The 17,076-nt window shown below is 42.0% G+C and overlaps 2 protein-coding genes across 6 annotated transcripts in view; one reads left to right on the top strand and one right to left on the bottom strand.

The window, feature by feature from the left end:
* Positions 1-17,076, bottom strand: part of UPK3A (uroplakin 3A) — an 897,123-nt gene that overhangs the window by 198,888 nt on the left and 681,159 nt on the right. The window lies entirely within an intron of this gene.
* KIAA0930 (KIAA0930 ortholog) overlaps positions 1-17,076 on the top strand; it is a 139,360-nt gene that overhangs the window by 112,798 nt on the left and 9,486 nt on the right. For all 5 annotated transcript variants that reach the window (XR_007769627.1, XM_050924938.1, XM_050924925.1 and 2 more), the window contains 5 exons: positions 1,165-1,242; positions 6,354-6,455; positions 7,927-8,067; positions 10,762-10,956; positions 13,562-13,724. Coding sequence is in view for 4 of the 5 variants with exons in the window: in XM_050924938.1 (XP_050780895.1) it covers positions 1,165-1,242; positions 6,354-6,455; positions 7,927-8,067; positions 10,762-10,956; positions 13,562-13,724 (679 nt within the window). In the remaining variant the exon portion in view is untranslated. The remainder of the gene's footprint in view (positions 1-1,164; positions 1,243-6,353; positions 6,456-7,926; positions 8,068-10,761; positions 10,957-13,561; positions 13,725-17,076) is intronic.

Below are 17,076 nucleotides of genomic sequence, written 5' to 3'. Positions count from 1 at the left end.
CTGAACAGATGAAGTCATCATGTTTTGTTTAGATTTCGATGGCTACATAATTCCGACCTAAAAAACACAAATCCACTGATGTTCAGTGAATCTGTGCTGAGGTTTGTAACCAAATGGGAAAATAGGTGAGCTTTACCAAGTGATAAAAGAAGACTGGTTTGTTTGTTTTTTTTTAAAAAAAGCAACATCTTCATTAAGATTTGAAATGTTGATGCAACTAAGAAACTGTTTTGAGCTCTTGCCAGTAGGCATTGAGCTCTTGCCATGGAGTTGCCACTTGCCAGCTACTGGCAGCAAAAGTTTAGTAAGTCATTTCTCATTGGAGACATCTGAAAGTAGTATAGGTTGTTTGGTTTTTTTGGTTTAACACATGGAGTGTTTAGTCAGTACATGGGTTATATTGGAGATTTTGGGAGGCTGATTATTTTTATTACAATCATTCCAGATCCATACCATATTTTGTTGATTATGATCGCAAAATGGGAGACCTTTCATTTATAGCACATGTACTGAGTTGTGTTCATTTTCCTTCTTTCTCTGCCAAAAGACTAATTCCAACGTTGCTCCTCAGAAAGCAATTTTCACCATTAATTTTTGATGTAGAATACAATAGAACTATTTCACTGCAAGTCAGAATTCTGAGATTATCAACACAGCTGGGAAAGGTTTGTTGCAAATTTTCTCAGATTACGTGGCAGGGAACTTTATGGCTGTGGATATTTCCTGGATGTTGCCTTTTTTCATTACATTTCTATTTTTTCCATACCTGGGGAGGTGATTTTCATCCATTTCACCCTTAAACTAAATATTACATGTGGCACACATACTCCTCCGGCTAACCCCTAACCTTACATCTGAATAGAGTGCTAGAGGGATTCCCATACCCACATCCGGAGTCGATTGTACCCTGTAGTAAGGGTCTTTGCAGAGCTGTTAGATATTGAAGTAATTGTCAGAATAAGCGTGTCTTGGCTATGAATAAAACAGCAGTGGTTTCAGTGTGTTCAGAAAGGAAATTGGAACACAAAAACGTTTTTCTTTGAAGCCAGACAGAAAGATGAAAATCATGAATGTAAAGTGTTTTCTGTTTTGTGCACTGATACTTAGCTCTGGACATCTGTTTTCCCCACCACCACCAATTGAAACCTCTGTCGTCTGTTTCAGCTGGACTACGTGGTCACCTGTGCTGTGTGCACTCGCTCAGATGGAGGGGATATTCACATTCACAAAAAGAAATCTCAGGTGAGCGGATCCCACTATTGTTGAGGCTTCAAGGACAAATATTTTGCACCCAAACTTCCCCACCCCTAACCGCTGTATAAAAACCAAGGCAGCGAGTCTCAAGTTGTGATCTATGGAGCTGCTTCACAAAGGTGACGCCTCCATACGTGTTCATGAAGTGACATTTTCTGATAGTTACATCCCAGAGCAGACCTCATTTAATTTCTCAGAATGTTTTTTTGAGGTTGGCTTAAAATCCGCCCCCCTAAAAAAACAAAAACAAAACCCACCCCAGTGTCTCTCAGCATCTTTGTTTCTTGGATGTCTCTCTCTCGTGTAAATCCAACTGTGATCAGATCTGAAGATCGCCCCAAAAGTATCAGGATATCAAACCCAGAAGAGGACAGAACCAAAAGGTAGCTGGGAGAGATTGTAGCACTGGGGGCTGCAGGCAAGAAGAGACTTGATCCTACTAAAAGGTCACATCTCCCTAGAGGCCAAAAATCAACAGCATGGATATAAAATAAGGATAAGAAGCAATGGGCTTAAATTGCAGCAAGGGCGTTTTAGGTTGGACATTAGGAAAAACTTCCTGTCAGAGCAGTTCAGCACTGGAATAAATTGCTTAGGGAGGCTGTGGAATCTCCATCATTAGGGATTTTTAAGAGCAGGTTGGACAAACACCTGTCAGGGGTGATCTAGATAATACTTAGTCCTGCCTTGAGTGCTGGGGACTGGACTAGATGACCTCTCAAGGTCCCTTCTAGTTCTGTGTCAATTTATTTCCAGCTTGTCTCCTTTAATGCCTTTGCTTTCTCATGTAACCAGCCATGATACTTTTGGCAGGGAAGGCATGAGATCATGGCTGGGAGGATCACTGCTTTCAGGAGTGGGAATAGGGAATTGTTTGAGAACTAGTGAATTAGGGAAACAATTGACAAGGACCAGGACTGATTGTCCATGTCTGAAACCTTATTTAAATCTAAATAAAGTCATCCTCCTACTTAAACAAAAACCAACAAAATACCAAACAGTCTCTTGTTGAAATCTGTACAAGATTTATTGCCAAGGATTTTCCTTTTGAAGGCAACCTGGAACAGTCAGCTATAAAAGTGACCTCTGTGATCTGTGCTATTTACATAGCTGTAGACTTTGCTTATTTTGTACAAGGCAAAGACATAGCTTTGGGATGCGGGAAGAAAGAAAGAAAAACTGTTTCTTATAGAAAAGTTCTATATGAGGCTCTCTCTTACTCTCACACAGACACACACACACACAGAGGGAAGATGACCGTGGCTCACTTACTGATGGGGGGAGGAATGAAAATTCCTCAAAGAAAACAGTTTCAAAAGTCTTGCTAACTCATCTTCTGTCCTGGAGACTACATTTAATATCAGATCGTAGTATATCATATCAGTCTATCGGTATGCTATGAAAAAACATCAAGGTATATACGTTGCATGCCTTCTTATGGGTACCTTCACCAGGTAAATGGAGGTGGGATTGTAGTGTGTGTAGACATATCAGCACCATCTTTTAATCTAGCTACCATGGGTAATAATAGTTGAACAGGATTACGGATTATGAAATGGAAGATTTGCTGCTTCTTTACTGTAGATCTGCCATATTGGGGAAATCTTAGCCTTTCCATTAGAAATTCTATAACTCGGTTTATTTTTCATGTCAGTTGTCAACATGAAGCAACTTTTTTAATACGTATATACAAATTTGTATTCAGAATTGCTATGCCAGATCAAGCCTATAATCCTTGTCCAATGTCTTACATCCAGCCATAGTCCATGCTTAATGGTTTGAAGCAGAGGTGTCAGATCCAGATCACGTGGTATATTTGTGGCCCATGTTGTGGATGGGTGTTCTGCAGAACCTCATGGTTGTGAAGATAACATTCCAAATGTGAACAGAGTGTAAACCAAAGCCATGTTGGCATCCTCAACCTGCAAACAGGGCACTGGAAACAATGTTTTTTAGTGTGAACTCTTCCCCCACCCTTGTGTCCGTTATTTTCAGTAGGACATTAGCTCTAAAGCATAAAGAGGACACTTTAAATGTCAGCGTTAACCATTTCATTAGTGGACGTTTTAGACGATGAAATGGGAAAGGAGGTGAGAATTGGGAGTTGCTGCAGAGAGGAAGAAAGGAGGAGAAGCACTGAGAGGAAGAAAGAGGAGGATGAGGATGAAAGTGTAACATGGAGCAGAAAAAGTAATAGCCCTAAAGAGGGGCATATTTTCTCAGCAAGTGATGTTGAAATCAATAACTTACAAAATAAATAACTAAACATTTATACCTGGGCTGTCAATTAATCAGAGTTAACTCACATAATTAACTTTAAAAAATTAATTGTGATTAATCACTGTTTTAATCACACTATTAAACAATGGAACACCAATTGAAATTTATTAAATATTTTGGAAGTTTTTCTACATTTTCAGATATATTGATTTAAATTACAACACAGAATACAAAGTGTACAGTATTCACTTTATATTATTTTTATTACAAATATTTGCATTGTAAAATGATAAACAAAAGAAATAATATTTTTCAGTTCACCTCATACAAGTACCATAGTGCAATCTCTTTATTGTGAAAGCACAACTTACAAATGTAGATTTTTTTGGTCACTTAACTGCACTCAAAAGCAAAACAATGTAAAACTTCAGAGCATACAAGTCCACTCAGTCCTACTTCTTGTTCAGCCAATCACTAAGAGAAAAGGTTTGTTTACATTTATGGGAGATAAGCTGCCCACTTCTTATTTACAGTATCACCTGAAAGTGAGAACAGAGGTTCGCATGGCACTTTTTAGCCGGCATTGTAAGGTATTTACATGCCAGATTGTATGCCCCTTCATGCTTTGGCCACCATTCCAGAGGACATGCTTCCATGCTGTTGACGCTTATTAAAAAAATAATGCGTTATTAAATTTGTGACTGAACTCCTTGGGGGATAATTATATGTCTCCTGCTCTGTGTTTTACCTGCATTTTGCCATATGTTTCATGTTATAGCAGTCTCACATGATGAACCCACATGTTGTTCATTTTAACAATGCTTTCACGGCAGATTTGACAAAATGCAAAGAAGGTACCAATGTGAGATTTCAAAAGATAGCTACACCACTCGACCCAAGGTTTAAGAATCTGAAGTGCATTCCAAAATCTGATTGGGATGGGGTGTGGAGCATGCTTTCAAAAGTCTTAAAAGAGCAACACTCTAATGAGGAAACTACAGAATCCGATCTACCAAAAAGAAAAGCAACCTTCTACTGTTGGCATCTGACTCAGATGATGAAAATGAACACTGCATTGCTTTGGATTGTTATCGAGCAGAACCCATCATCAGCATGGTGTGATACAGCATGGCCAGAGGGCAGCAGGAGAGGGTTAGAAGGGAGCCTTATTCCCTGTAAGGGGAAGAAAGTTTGCTATAGATTAACTAGAGCACCTGAAGCCAATTAGAGCACCTGCAGTCAGTTACATGATAAAAACCTCTGCTTCAATCAGATAGTGTGGGAGTTGGAGCAGAAAGAATTGGTGTTGGAGCAGAGAACAGTTTGAAGGGAAGCGGAGGACAGTTTGGAGAAGTGCTGCGGTGGGCTAAGAAGTCCAAAACTGTAGGTAAGGGGCACCTGGTTTGTGCAGAGGGAGGACAGGAAGCCCTCCCACAAGCTGAAGGGCAGGAGAGGGAAGTAGCCCAGGGGAAGGAACCGCCAGTTCAAGTGGTTCACCACTGTCCTTAGGGCCCCTGGGCTGGGACCTGGAGTAGAGGGCAGGCCCAGGTCCCTCCCTTTCCACACCCCTTCTCAAGGACACTAGTGGGGCAATTAATATTCCAATTCAGGGGCAAGAAATGGCTCCCTGAACCCCCCCCCCCAAAAGAAGAGAGAGCGCGAGACCCATCATAATAGTGCCAGCAATTTGCCACAATAGACGCATGTCCTCTGGAATGGTAGTTGAAACATGAAGGGACACATGAATTTTTAACACACCTGGCACGTAAATATCTTGCAACGCCGGCTACAACAGTGCCATGCAAACACCTGTTCTCACTTTCAGGTGATATAAACAAGAAGTGGGCAGCATTATCTCCTGCAAATGTAAACAAATTTGTCTAAGTGATTCGCTGAACAAGAAGTAGGACTGAGTGGACTTGTAGGCTCTCAAGTTTTACATTGTTTTATTTTTAATGCAATTATTTTTTGTACATAATTCTACATTTGTAAATTCAACTTTCATGATACAGAGATGGCACTATAGTACTTGTATTAAGTGAATTGAAAAATACTATTTCTTTTACTTTTACAGTGCAAATATTTATAATGAAAATAAATATAAAGTGAGCACTGTACACTTTGTATTCTGTGCTGTAACTGAATTCAATACACTTTGAAAATGTGGAAAACATCTGAAAATATTTATATAAATAATATTCTATTATTGTTTAGCAGCTTGATTAATTGCAATTTTTTTTTAATCTTTTGACAGCCCTAGTTTATACTTAGTCCATATTCTACCTTTGATCTCTGTGCAAACCTCCCATTGATACCAGTGGCACTTTGGATTAAAAGTAGTATTTAGTCCTAAATGTATACCCTGCCTATAGACTATAATTAGAAATGCAGCTCAGCCCTCTCAGCAAAATGAGTTTGGCATGCCTAGCTTAGAGCAGAGGTTCTCAAACTGGGGAGTGTGCCCCCCTGTGAGGGTATGGAATGTATTCAGCGGGGGTGGGGGGGCATGAGAAGCTATCGGGGGGGAAAAAAGAGGGTCTTAAGCCTATTGTAGAGGTGTCGCAGTATTACCATCCTTACTTTTGCATTGCCTTCAGAGGAGGATGGCCAGAAAGCAGTGGCTGCTGGCTGGCCACCCTGCTCTGAAGGCAGCGCTGCTGTCGGCAGCAGCACAGACATAAGGTTGGGGTAGGGAGGGGCATAAACTACTACAGACACAAAGAAGTTTGAGAACCACGGGCTTAAAGTAAGGTGAAATTCCCCTAAAATATACCTTTGGCCAGTTCTGCAATGTTTTACTATAGGTTTATTTTTAAGTATTCATAATTGTACATACATTCAAGAGATAAGTTTGATAACATCTTCAAAATTTCTTCCAGCAAGTATTTGCATCTCCAAGCAAACACCCAATGGACAGCAAAGGAGAGGAATCAAAGATCAGCTACCCTAATATATTCTTCATGATTGATAACTTTGAAGAGGTGGGTCTGTTGTTAGAGTGGAAAATTTTCCTCATTTTTGTGCTGTAATCTCCCTTTTCTATTGTGTGTCCAACTTGATATATTCCCACCACTATATCACTGCCCCAGACCACAAGGCAACAGTTTACTTAATTAGTCTTCCTGGAGCCCCCTGACCGTGATCCAGCCAGCTGGGCAAAGCCATGATTTTTTTCCAGAAACATTAATCTTATGTGACACTCCCAGGGGTACCCAGGATTGGTGAGGCACCTTACCACCACCTACCATTAGTGTTGAGGCAGCTTTGTCTGTGCCTGCTGTGAACCAGTTCCCTGAATCCACCTGTCTCTGGCAGCATGAGCACTACTACGTTCCAGGCCTCTGCAGGCTTTGCTCCCTCTGTGTAGTTGAATGAAAGGCACACATCAACACCTGAGCCCTCTCCAGGTGTTCCCTGGAGTGTGCAGCCCCTCATTCACTGAACACTCACAGAATTACCAGCCCTGCTGTTCCCAAAGGAACAGTACACAGCAGCTTGTAGAATTCAGCTCCAGACCAGCATTTTGCTTGGCACCACAGCGCGGAGATATATTTGCAATGAAAACAAGAATATGTTTATTATCAAAGACTAGAGATTCAGGACATAGTGAGTAAGAATATTGGAAACAAATGGATAAATATAAAACAAAATCATAACATGCTTTCTAGTGACTAAACTTAGCTAACAGGTTATCCACCTCTCTAAGGCAGTTTCTCATCCTCTTCAGAGTTTTCAGCCAAGGTTGGCTTAGACCTTGTTTTCATGAATGCAGACATGCTATCTGTTTACTTCCTAGGTGCAGGATGAAAGGGTATCTTCTTTGCCTTCTAGAAATACCCCAGAGATCGTTTTCTTTGCTCATAGACAGGATAATCATCTGGGCCTTGTTTTTTCCTGTGTGTTCCTTTCCTTTAATGTTTGACTTCATATGTAAATGGGCAACCATTGTGTTTAACTGTGCTTAATTTATGTTACAACAGAGTGATGCACGTTTCTTACCTCCTATCTGGAGGAAAACTGGTTTTACATCTTTGCTGATGGGTGATCCCTTGATACAGACTTTACAAACCTATTTTCAGTATATAGACATAACTCCTTATATAATATCTGTACATACCTTTCACAACAGTATTAATGACCAGTGTGACACCTGGCTTTCATTTGAAACCTCACATGACATTCTGTGGTGAACTAGAGCATACTCATGAGATTTCTGTAACTCCTCCATACCCCATTGCCAGTTGGCATTAAGAAGTTCCTGGGTCATAACTTAACACCCCAAACTTTCTGGGTATTGGAAACAGATCTAGATCTGAATTTTCCAAGTGGCTCCTGTCTGTACAATGGGCTGAAGTAAAACCCTGGATCCTGAACACACTGGAGCTATGTCTAAAGGATCTAATCACTACAGCTTTTCCTTTAAGTGTTTGGTTTCCTTGGATGCAATGGCAGGTGTTCAGTGACATGACCGTGGGGGAAGGTGAGATGGTCTGCGTGGAGCTGGTGGCCAGTGACAAAAGCAACACCTTCCAAGGAGTGATCTTCCAGGGATCCATCCGTTATGAAGCACTCAAGAAGGTCTATGACAACAGGGTAAGACACTTCCTCTCTTTTGCAGCTGTGGTGGTAGTGAAATGTCCATGATGTTTTCAGTACTACTGATGCTGCCATCAGCTTTTTGTCTTCTGAAGCTACTTATGCTGAGTGTCTGCTAGTCTTCATGGCTTTGAAAGTTACCAGAAACAGGTGTACGAAAATCCACTAGTTTTAATTCACACAGTCATGATGAACTGAAGTCATCAGAAGAGTCAGGCAGGATTTGTACCTCCTGATGTTTGACTGGGATTTAAAATTGGTAGGAACCCAAGAAATCTAAGTGAACCTGGTGTGATACTTTCCAGATACTTTCCAGTTCTGTAATGAAATGAATGTTTTGCCATACCACATTTTTGTATGATCCTCTTCTTTTCAAAGGTAACTACAGTTATCTTCTAAGAGCCAGGAAGACCCTCTTAGCGTTTTTACACCTGTTGGTTTTAACCTTTCACTGTTGTGTCTTGTTACATAGATACAATAACTCCTCACTTAAAATCAGCCCGGTTAACATTGTTACGTTTCTGATCAATTAGGGAACATGCTCATTTAAAGTTGCACAGTGCTCCCTTATAACATTGTTTGGCAGCTGCCTGCTTTGTCCACTGCTTGCAGAAAGAGCAGCCCATTGCAGCTAGCTGATGGGGGCTTAAAACTGGGGAGGACCGGCAGCCCCTCTATCAGCTTGGCAGCATCCCAGTAGGCTGTCAATTGTCTGGCAGTTCAGCTGTGCCTCCCCCACTGCCCTGTGCTGCTCCTGCCCTCTGCCTTGGAGCTGCTTCTGGGAGCCTCCTGCTTGCTGTGGCAGGGGGGCTAATGTCAGGGTGTCGCTCTTACCCCCCGCTCCTGCCCCCCATCTCCACAGAGCGAGCAGGGACATGACAGGGCTCAGAACGAAGGGAGTTTGCTGGCAGTAGCTGCTGTCTCAACTTGCTGATCTGCTTAGAAAGGCAGTGTACTTAGAGTGGGGTCAGCATACTTAAAGGGGCAATGTACGTCTATATCTCACACACAGAGTGTGTGTCTCTGTCTCTCTGCCTTACTGTGTCTCCTGCCTCCATTCGTGCTGCCTTGTAGAGTGTGAAGCTGCATTAACAACATGTTAACTATTGATGGCTCAGCTGAGTGCTAGTTCATTATTTAGCAGTAAGGCATTCTCTGGGAAATATCCCACTCTCTGGGTTAGATGGGGCAGCAGGGGGCAGTTAGGGGCGGGGTGACCGAGAGTGGTCAGGGAGCAGGGGTGGTTGGATGGGGTAGGAGTTTAGGGGATGGGGCAGTCAGGAAGGAGAGGGGGGTTGGATGGGGCGGTGGAGGGCAGTTAGGGGCAGGAGGCAGTTGGGGCAGGGGGTCTGCGGGCGGTCACAGAGAAGGTTTGGTTGGATGGGGCAGGGTCCTAGGGAAGCAGTCAGGAAGGAGCAGGGGGTTGAATGGGGCGGGGACAGAGAGCAGGGGGGTGGATGGGGCAGGAGTCCCTGGAGGGGGGGCCAGCAGGGAGGTTGGAAGGGGCAGAAGTCCTGGGGGAGGCGAGAAGCAGGGGGGTCGGATGGGGGGTAGGGGCCGGGCACACTTGGCTGTTTGGGGAGGCGCAGCCTCCCCTAACTGGCCCTCCATACAATTTCAGAAACTCCATGCAGCCCTCAGGCCAAAGAGTTTGCCCACCCCTGATCGAATACATAATAGCTAAGAAATGTCCCTGCATACTGCTAATGATGTATGTGTTTGATTTCCCTGCAATTGCACGTTGTTATGTTAGCTGAAATAGACTAGTTAGATTTGTTAAGTACTCGAAGTTGCAGACTGGGGGGGAACTCTAAATTTGAACTTCGCTCCATTGTCATTTTTTGCTACTACTTGAGGGAAAGGAAGAAAGTGTGACTGTATTTCTGAAAGCTGCTTGGTTTCACTTGGCCATATTAATACCTGGTATAACTCTAATGTGACTCATTTTTCACCAGGAATAAATTTGACCTGTTATCTTTAACTGCTGGGAATTTTGAAACACATAAAACTTGAAGAATAAATTTCCATTTATTTCAACAGGCTGATCATTGACCATTTTGTGACCTATCCCTTTTTCAAACCTGTTTTCTCTGTTAACTGGGAATTGATCCATAACGTCTGGTGTGTTTGTTTTAGAAGTATCACGTTAACCTTTGAGACAGACTATTTTGTTGAGGTTGTTTGGTTATTTGGACTAGTCAGCTCTTTATTCTTGCTAGGCAGCGTTGCCTAGTGGATAGGACACTGGACTGGGAGTCAGAAGACCTGGGTTCTATTCCTATCTTTGCCAGTGATCCACTGTGAGGGAATTGCCTGAGCTTGGTTGCCTCAGTTTCCCCATCTGTAAACTGGGGATGCCATCTTCCTTTGTAAACTGCTTTGAGAACTATAGATGAAAAAGGCTATATAAGAGCTAAGTGTTGTTCATTATCTACTACTGTTTGTTTTGATTTTAAACCCGCATTTTGAAAGTGCGTCCAAACCCTGATTTGCACAACTGTGTGTGCATAAAATGCACAGTTCCAAAAATGTAGGCCTTAATGTTTTGCATTGGTGTTATTGTGTGATGCTTAGATGCCTACTGACAGGCACCTGTACAAATGTTCTATAGAATTATAGTGTAGAGCAAATGTATGCTCTAATGTTTAGCAATTCATGTTACGTGCTTCTTTCGTTTTCTGTGCATTGAAGGTGAGCGTTGCAGCTAAGATGGCTCAAAAGATGTCCTTCGGCTTTTATAAGTACAGCAACATGGAGTTTGTACGGATGAAGGGGCCCCAAGGTAAAGGACATGCAGAGATGGCAGTGAGTCGAGTTTCAACTGGAGACACTTCTCCATATGGAACGGAGGAAGATTCGAACCCAGGATCCCCTATGCATGAGAGAGTAAGTAGTATATGGAAATACTGGATGGCTAAATAAACGTTAATGCACCTTGCTTCAGAAACCAACATGTGGGCCAAGGCTGTGATTAGTCACATGTAGACTCTGAAGTTTGCTTCTGCATGTTGTGCACAGCCAGTAGGTTGGTTGCTTTCTGTGCCCATTGCTCTTGGCCAGATAGTGGATATAGAAAGTTATCAGACTACTCCACAGTTTTGGAGGGATATTTTAATGAAGCAATAGTCAGGGTGGTGCAAGTCAAAACTGAGGCCCTGTCTCCTTTGTGCAGAAATCAAAAGATCACACTGCAATTTCCATAAGAGATGGGGGTTCTCTACCAAAAGGTGCTGTAGTAATTTAAAGTATTGTGTGCATTGCTACTAAATCTAATAGGACACAGAACAATGAGGAGGCATTTTCAGGGAATTTTGCCACAAATGTGATTTTTAGTCTGGGACCTGTCTATTATTAAGGCAAAGATGAGGGCCCCAACCCAGCAAAACATTTAAGTACATGCTTAACATTTAAGCATGAGGCTAGTTCAGGTGACTTCAGTGGGCCTTCACCTGGAGTAAGATACTATCCCATGTGAGAAGAGAGATCACAGTCTGCCCATAATTCAGTTGTAATCACAGTTTCAGCTAAGCTGTTTTGCCTGGCTGGTAGAGGTGATGCCATACTGTGTTAGAACTATTTTTAAGAGCCAGGTCCTAGCCTAGGCAGTTACTGACGTATTCTCCTATACACGGCGATGGCTTATGGATGGAATACACTACCAGAAGAGCCCCAGGAAACAATGACTGCAAGCCACTGTATTCTATAGTCTCAGCAGTGGGCTTCCCCCTCCTTCCTCAAAGTCCCTGTTTCATAGATTAAGGTGAGAAGGACACTTCTGCTCATCTGACCTCCTGCATGAAACAAGCAATCTCCTTTGGTCAAGGAGAGCTGAACAGGACTTCTTCAGAGCTCATCCATGCTACCCCTTTGCTTGGCCACTTCAGTGTAAAAAGACCTTCCTGTGTCCGTGGCTTCCCAAAGGGGCAAGAAGAACTGCCATCACGGTGCTCTCCATGCTTTGCTGGTCTGCGGCGTGAAAGATCAGGCTCCTTAACCAAGCCTGGTGTCTCATATCCTCGAGTAGAGTTCGTTTCCCTGCATTGCAACTTTGATGAGCCAGGCTTAGAGGGAGTTCCTGGTCTCTTTGTGTCTCAAGACTTCCAGTGTTGTTACTTGATGGTTGCTTGTGTCTTAACATTACCCTGCTGGTAATGGTTTTAATTATGCATAGTTTACTATTGTTTTTCCATGTATGTGTTATATCTAGTGTACAGAATAAAGAAAATGCTTTTTCTAAGGCAGCCAGAAAATAGAGACTAAATACAAAAACAGGAGGATCAGATGGGTGTAAAAAAGCTTTTTTAATTTTTCATATGAATAGAGAAATGATGTGGAGGGATTCTGCAGTGTACCACCAACCTGGCAGACTTCGTTGTCATCCTCAATCATGTGTCACATAGCTCTTTATATGTAGGGACAGATACGAGCAATGTAAGACTGCATTCTACAAGCCGCAGCAAAATTGTTAAATTAACTGTGTAGAGAAGAAAAGATGAGATGGGGATTTCTGAGGCAGCAAAGTAGCTATCCATTTTTTCACTTGAAAAGAAACCATTAAAGTAACACTAGCAGCAGCACTCAACCAAGGCAGTGAAAGCGTTCCTGAACTGGTCAGTCCTAGTCCTGGTTTGGCCCAAGAGAAACTGTCTTTTCAAGTGCAGGATTTCTTTACTTTTCCATCCTCTGGCTTTTCTCCATTCTAGGCAGCTGTCTCCATGCAGTTGTCATCATTTAGCCTAACTAATCATTACTAGTCCTTTCCGCACATTTTCTCATCTGCCATAATGATGTACTGACTTCATTTTCACATCAGCATCCTGGTCTAAGGAGTTGCTTCCTGCCCCTGCCTCTAAGACAGAATGTCCTTCCTAAAAGATTCTATAAGGCAAGAAAAGTCCACCCCATTTCCAAGGCAAGGTGCATGTGCCATTCATATGCCAATCCACAACTTTAATAGTTGTTCATTCTTGTTTTCTTCTCTCTTTTGCCCAACTTTTTAATGTTAAGTTTGATATATTTTTATTGTTTCCCAAATCAGTTTATAAATCTTTTTTCTCTAGTTTTGTTTCCTATGAATGAGGTGCTCAATAGACAGCCCTGAAGAATGAAGCCCTCTCTTTACTCACAGCACAAATAGCCGCAGTGCCAGACACTCTGCACTACCTCCACCTTGACAAACACTTCTGCACATGAAGGGTTGTCCAGTCACCATGGTTCATTTGCTTCTTGAGCACTGTTCTGAAACAACCAGTGAGAGTGCCAGCTGTGGTGGTGATTTTTGCTAGCCTTCCTGAGACAACCAAATAAAAAGAGAGTTCAAACAGGAATTAATTCAGGGAAGTCTCCAGGCCGGTGTTATACAGGAGGTCAGACTAAATAGATCACAGCGGTCTCTCTTGGCCTTAGAATCTGCGAACTCATTACATAGAAGCGGAAGTCATCAAATAAAACTCTGCCTCCAAAAATTCTTCTGTTCCTATTTCCCTTTCAGGTCACATCTTTCAGCACGCCACCGACCCCAGAGCGCAACAATCGACCATCCTTTTTCTCTCCCTCCCTCAAGAGGAAAGTGCCCCGAAATCGGATCGCTGAGATGAAAAAATCCCACTCGGCAAATGATAGCGAGGAATTCTTTCGAGACGATGATGACGGAGGTGAGGGAGATTACATCAGAGAACCCAAGTGGTCTGGCTTAGGGACAGAGCTTGGGAAAGAGATCAAAGCTGAGATTTTCAAGGGGCCCTAAGCAAGATATGCACCCAACTCCACTGAAAGTGAAATACGCAAGCACTGGCTTTCATTGGGCGCCTAACCCCTTTAGAAAACTTTTGAAAATCTGAGCCTGATTATTTCTACCTGCTTCAAATAACACCCTCCTCTATCTGGGGAAAAATTGTGGGAAGAAAACCCTTCATTTCAGATGCACTTTCCAAGACAATAATGTACAATAAACTCATTGGCAAGTCCTCTAAATACCTTGTGTAATAAAGGCCTGACCCAAAGCTGATTGAAGGCAATGGAAAGGCTCCTATTGACTTACATGGGATTTGGATCAGGTCCTAAGTGCACAGACAAAAAGTCTGATACTACTAATGAATTGCATTTATGCATGTAATGATTTAACACTTTACACAGATCTTAGCATATTTTCTCTCTCCATGTCTAATTAAATTAGACTTGGTTATTTAATAGAAAAAACCAACAAGTTTAATATTGAGCCCCATTCAGAAGATAAGTGAATACAATCACCTTATTTTCCAGATCATAATTTTATCATATAAAAACTCAGTGAGGAGAAAGTCAGAACTGTTTTTCATATTAAAAAATGTATTCAGTAGGAAAACCAACAAAATTAGGCCCCTATTGATATGATAATATGTAAATACAAAGGTGGTATTTTCTAATTCACAAAATGTTAATAGAAATGATCAGTCACTGTTATTTTATATCAGTCAAATTTCAATTAATTTTGACCAGATTATCCAACCAGAAACCATGCAAAATTAATCCCCAATTAATGTGTTGGTAAATACATTCATTTCTAGATCAGAGTGTCAAATAAAAAAGCAAACTTAAGTAGCAACATTCCATTCAAATTCTGTGAAATAAAATCAAGGCACTGATCTTCATCTAAATTCTTGAAATGTTCATCCACGGACACCACTCCCTTTCCCTTAATTTTACTATTCAAAAAATTCACCACTTCATCATAACCAGAGAAGATATACTTAGCATACGTGACTAGACAAAGTTTAGCACAAGAGTCGAGGCCTGAATCCTGTACTGTGTAGTGTGGGGGGGAAAACTGCTGTGACTACACAGAGTCCCACTGACTTTGTTGCGTTCCTGCTGCATGCAACACACTGTGGGATAGGGGCCTATGGGACTAATCCTGCTGAACTTGCAGTTGGTTATAATGCTTACTGTGATATCAGTGGGACTAGACTCATGATCGTCTACTCTGATCTCCTGCACATTGCAGGCCACAGACCTTCACCCACCTGCTCCTGCAGTAGGCCTATAACCATTGGCTGAGTTACTGAGGTCCTCAAATCTTGATTTAAAGACTTCCAGGTACAGAAAATCCACTATTTACTCTAGTTCAAACCAGCCCCAAATGCATGCACCATGCTGCAGAGCAGGGTGAAAACCCCCTAGGGTCTCTGCCATTCTGAGCTGAGGAAAAATTCCTTCCTGACCCTAAATATGGTGATCAGTTTGATCCTGAGTATGTGGGTGAGACACCTGGGAAAGAATTCTTCCTAGGAATTCAGAGTAATTCCCCATCTAGTGCCCATCTCTGGCCATTGGAAATATTTGCTAATAACAGTCATGAATGGGCCGTGCATTATTGTAGGCCACTTCATTGTATCATCCCCTCTATACATTTATGAAACTCAGCCTTGAAACAAGGTAGGGTTTTTGCCCCATTACACCCCTTGGAATGCTGCTCCAGAACTTTGCTCCTGTGATGGCAAGAAACCTTCATCTAATTTCAAGCCTACACTTGCTGATGGCCAGTTTATATCCATGGTAGTAAAATACTTTACCCAGTAATGTTTTGCAGAATCAGACTCTAAAACAGTAAATCCTAGTGACAAAAATTCTCACTACTTGGGGTCTCTCTCTTTCTCTTACTCTCTAGGAAAATACAGATTTGTTTACCATTATAACAAATCTTTCATTTTAATCTCAAAATCACTAAACACAATCTCTCCTGATCTAAAAGGGACACAAATATTACAAGAGTAGTTCAGGTTAGAGCGTTAGAACCAGATAGCATTACTGGAATTTTGTTGGGAATCCAGACATATTTTAACATGTTGTAATAAGGGGTTAAATTTACCCATAGATCTAGAATTTAAAAATAGATAAGTAATGTACATTAATTTGGTTCATGGACTTCAGAAACCCAAGAATCCTAATGTTATTTGCTTAGAAAGTTGTTGAACTTCGAAGGCACAGCACAGAACTTACAAATCAGGGGGAAGGAAGACTAAGCCACCTTGGAGCCCTCCCCAGTCTTGGGCTGCTCTGGGAGAATGAAGAAGCCCCCAATATTACTTAAAGATCATTGGGGGCTTGTCTAAGTTGTGGCAGCATCTCTGCATTGTCCTGTAGGCCTCCACATAGCCTGGAATGTGTTCAGTACTGCATGCTGCCACTGGCAGGATTTGCCACTATGCCAGGATTTGCAAGGGGATCCTTGGAGGACAGCCTTTTGGCTTTCTTCCACCATGCCTGTGCATGGGGAATCCTACTCCAGACAGAGCTTTTAGGGCCCAGTTATGGTGCTGTGACCTTTTTACCAGGCATAAAGGGACCAGAGCAGTGGTGAGGCTCTGATCTCAGGATTCTGAAAGATTGATGAGCAATCCTCTAAGAACCCTTACTTTTTCCTCTGCCTTAGCTTGCAGATGGGGCATATTTCCTTCTGCTCATCTTAGAGGCACTTCTGCTATCTCTACTTTTTTTTTTTCTGGAGATTTTATTCAATCAGAATTTAATCAATTAGATGTGGGGTAAAGTTTTCAGTAGCACCCAAGTCATTTTTGAACATGAGTTAGGCACCTAAGTCACTGACATGCTTTTCAAAACTTTGTCCAAAGTCGAATTGAATTGAATTGGTCACGTACTAACCAAATTGTTGATAATACTCGTTTGACCTTATAATGCTAGATCTATGTATATTTGGGTTTTCTACTGCATCTCTTGGAATGGTATCTGAGTGGGAGGGAAAAATAGATTTATGGGCTGAACACCTCTAGATCTCTGACAGTGAAGAGGAAAGATGAGACTGTCTTCTCACATCCTTTGTTCTAGGTGTTGCTGGAATGGCCACTCCTAGACATTTTTCTACTGTTAAGGCCTTTTGGTTATGATCTACCTTTGGGTTTTGAGCAACTGTCTCCTAGAGTTGGGATTTCAGATTCCAAGTTTTTGTTCAGCCCAGTCTCTACTTTTAATCACTGTTGTTCCTTATTAAGTCCCTGTTGTTCCTTCGAG

Source organism: Gopherus flavomarginatus, chromosome 1 (genome assembly GCF_025201925.1).
Source record: "Gopherus flavomarginatus isolate rGopFla2 chromosome 1, rGopFla2.mat.asm, whole genome shotgun sequence".
Classification (NCBI taxonomy): Eukaryota; Metazoa; Chordata; order Testudines; family Testudinidae; genus Gopherus; species Gopherus flavomarginatus.
This window is presented reverse-complemented; position numbering and strand designations above follow the sequence as displayed.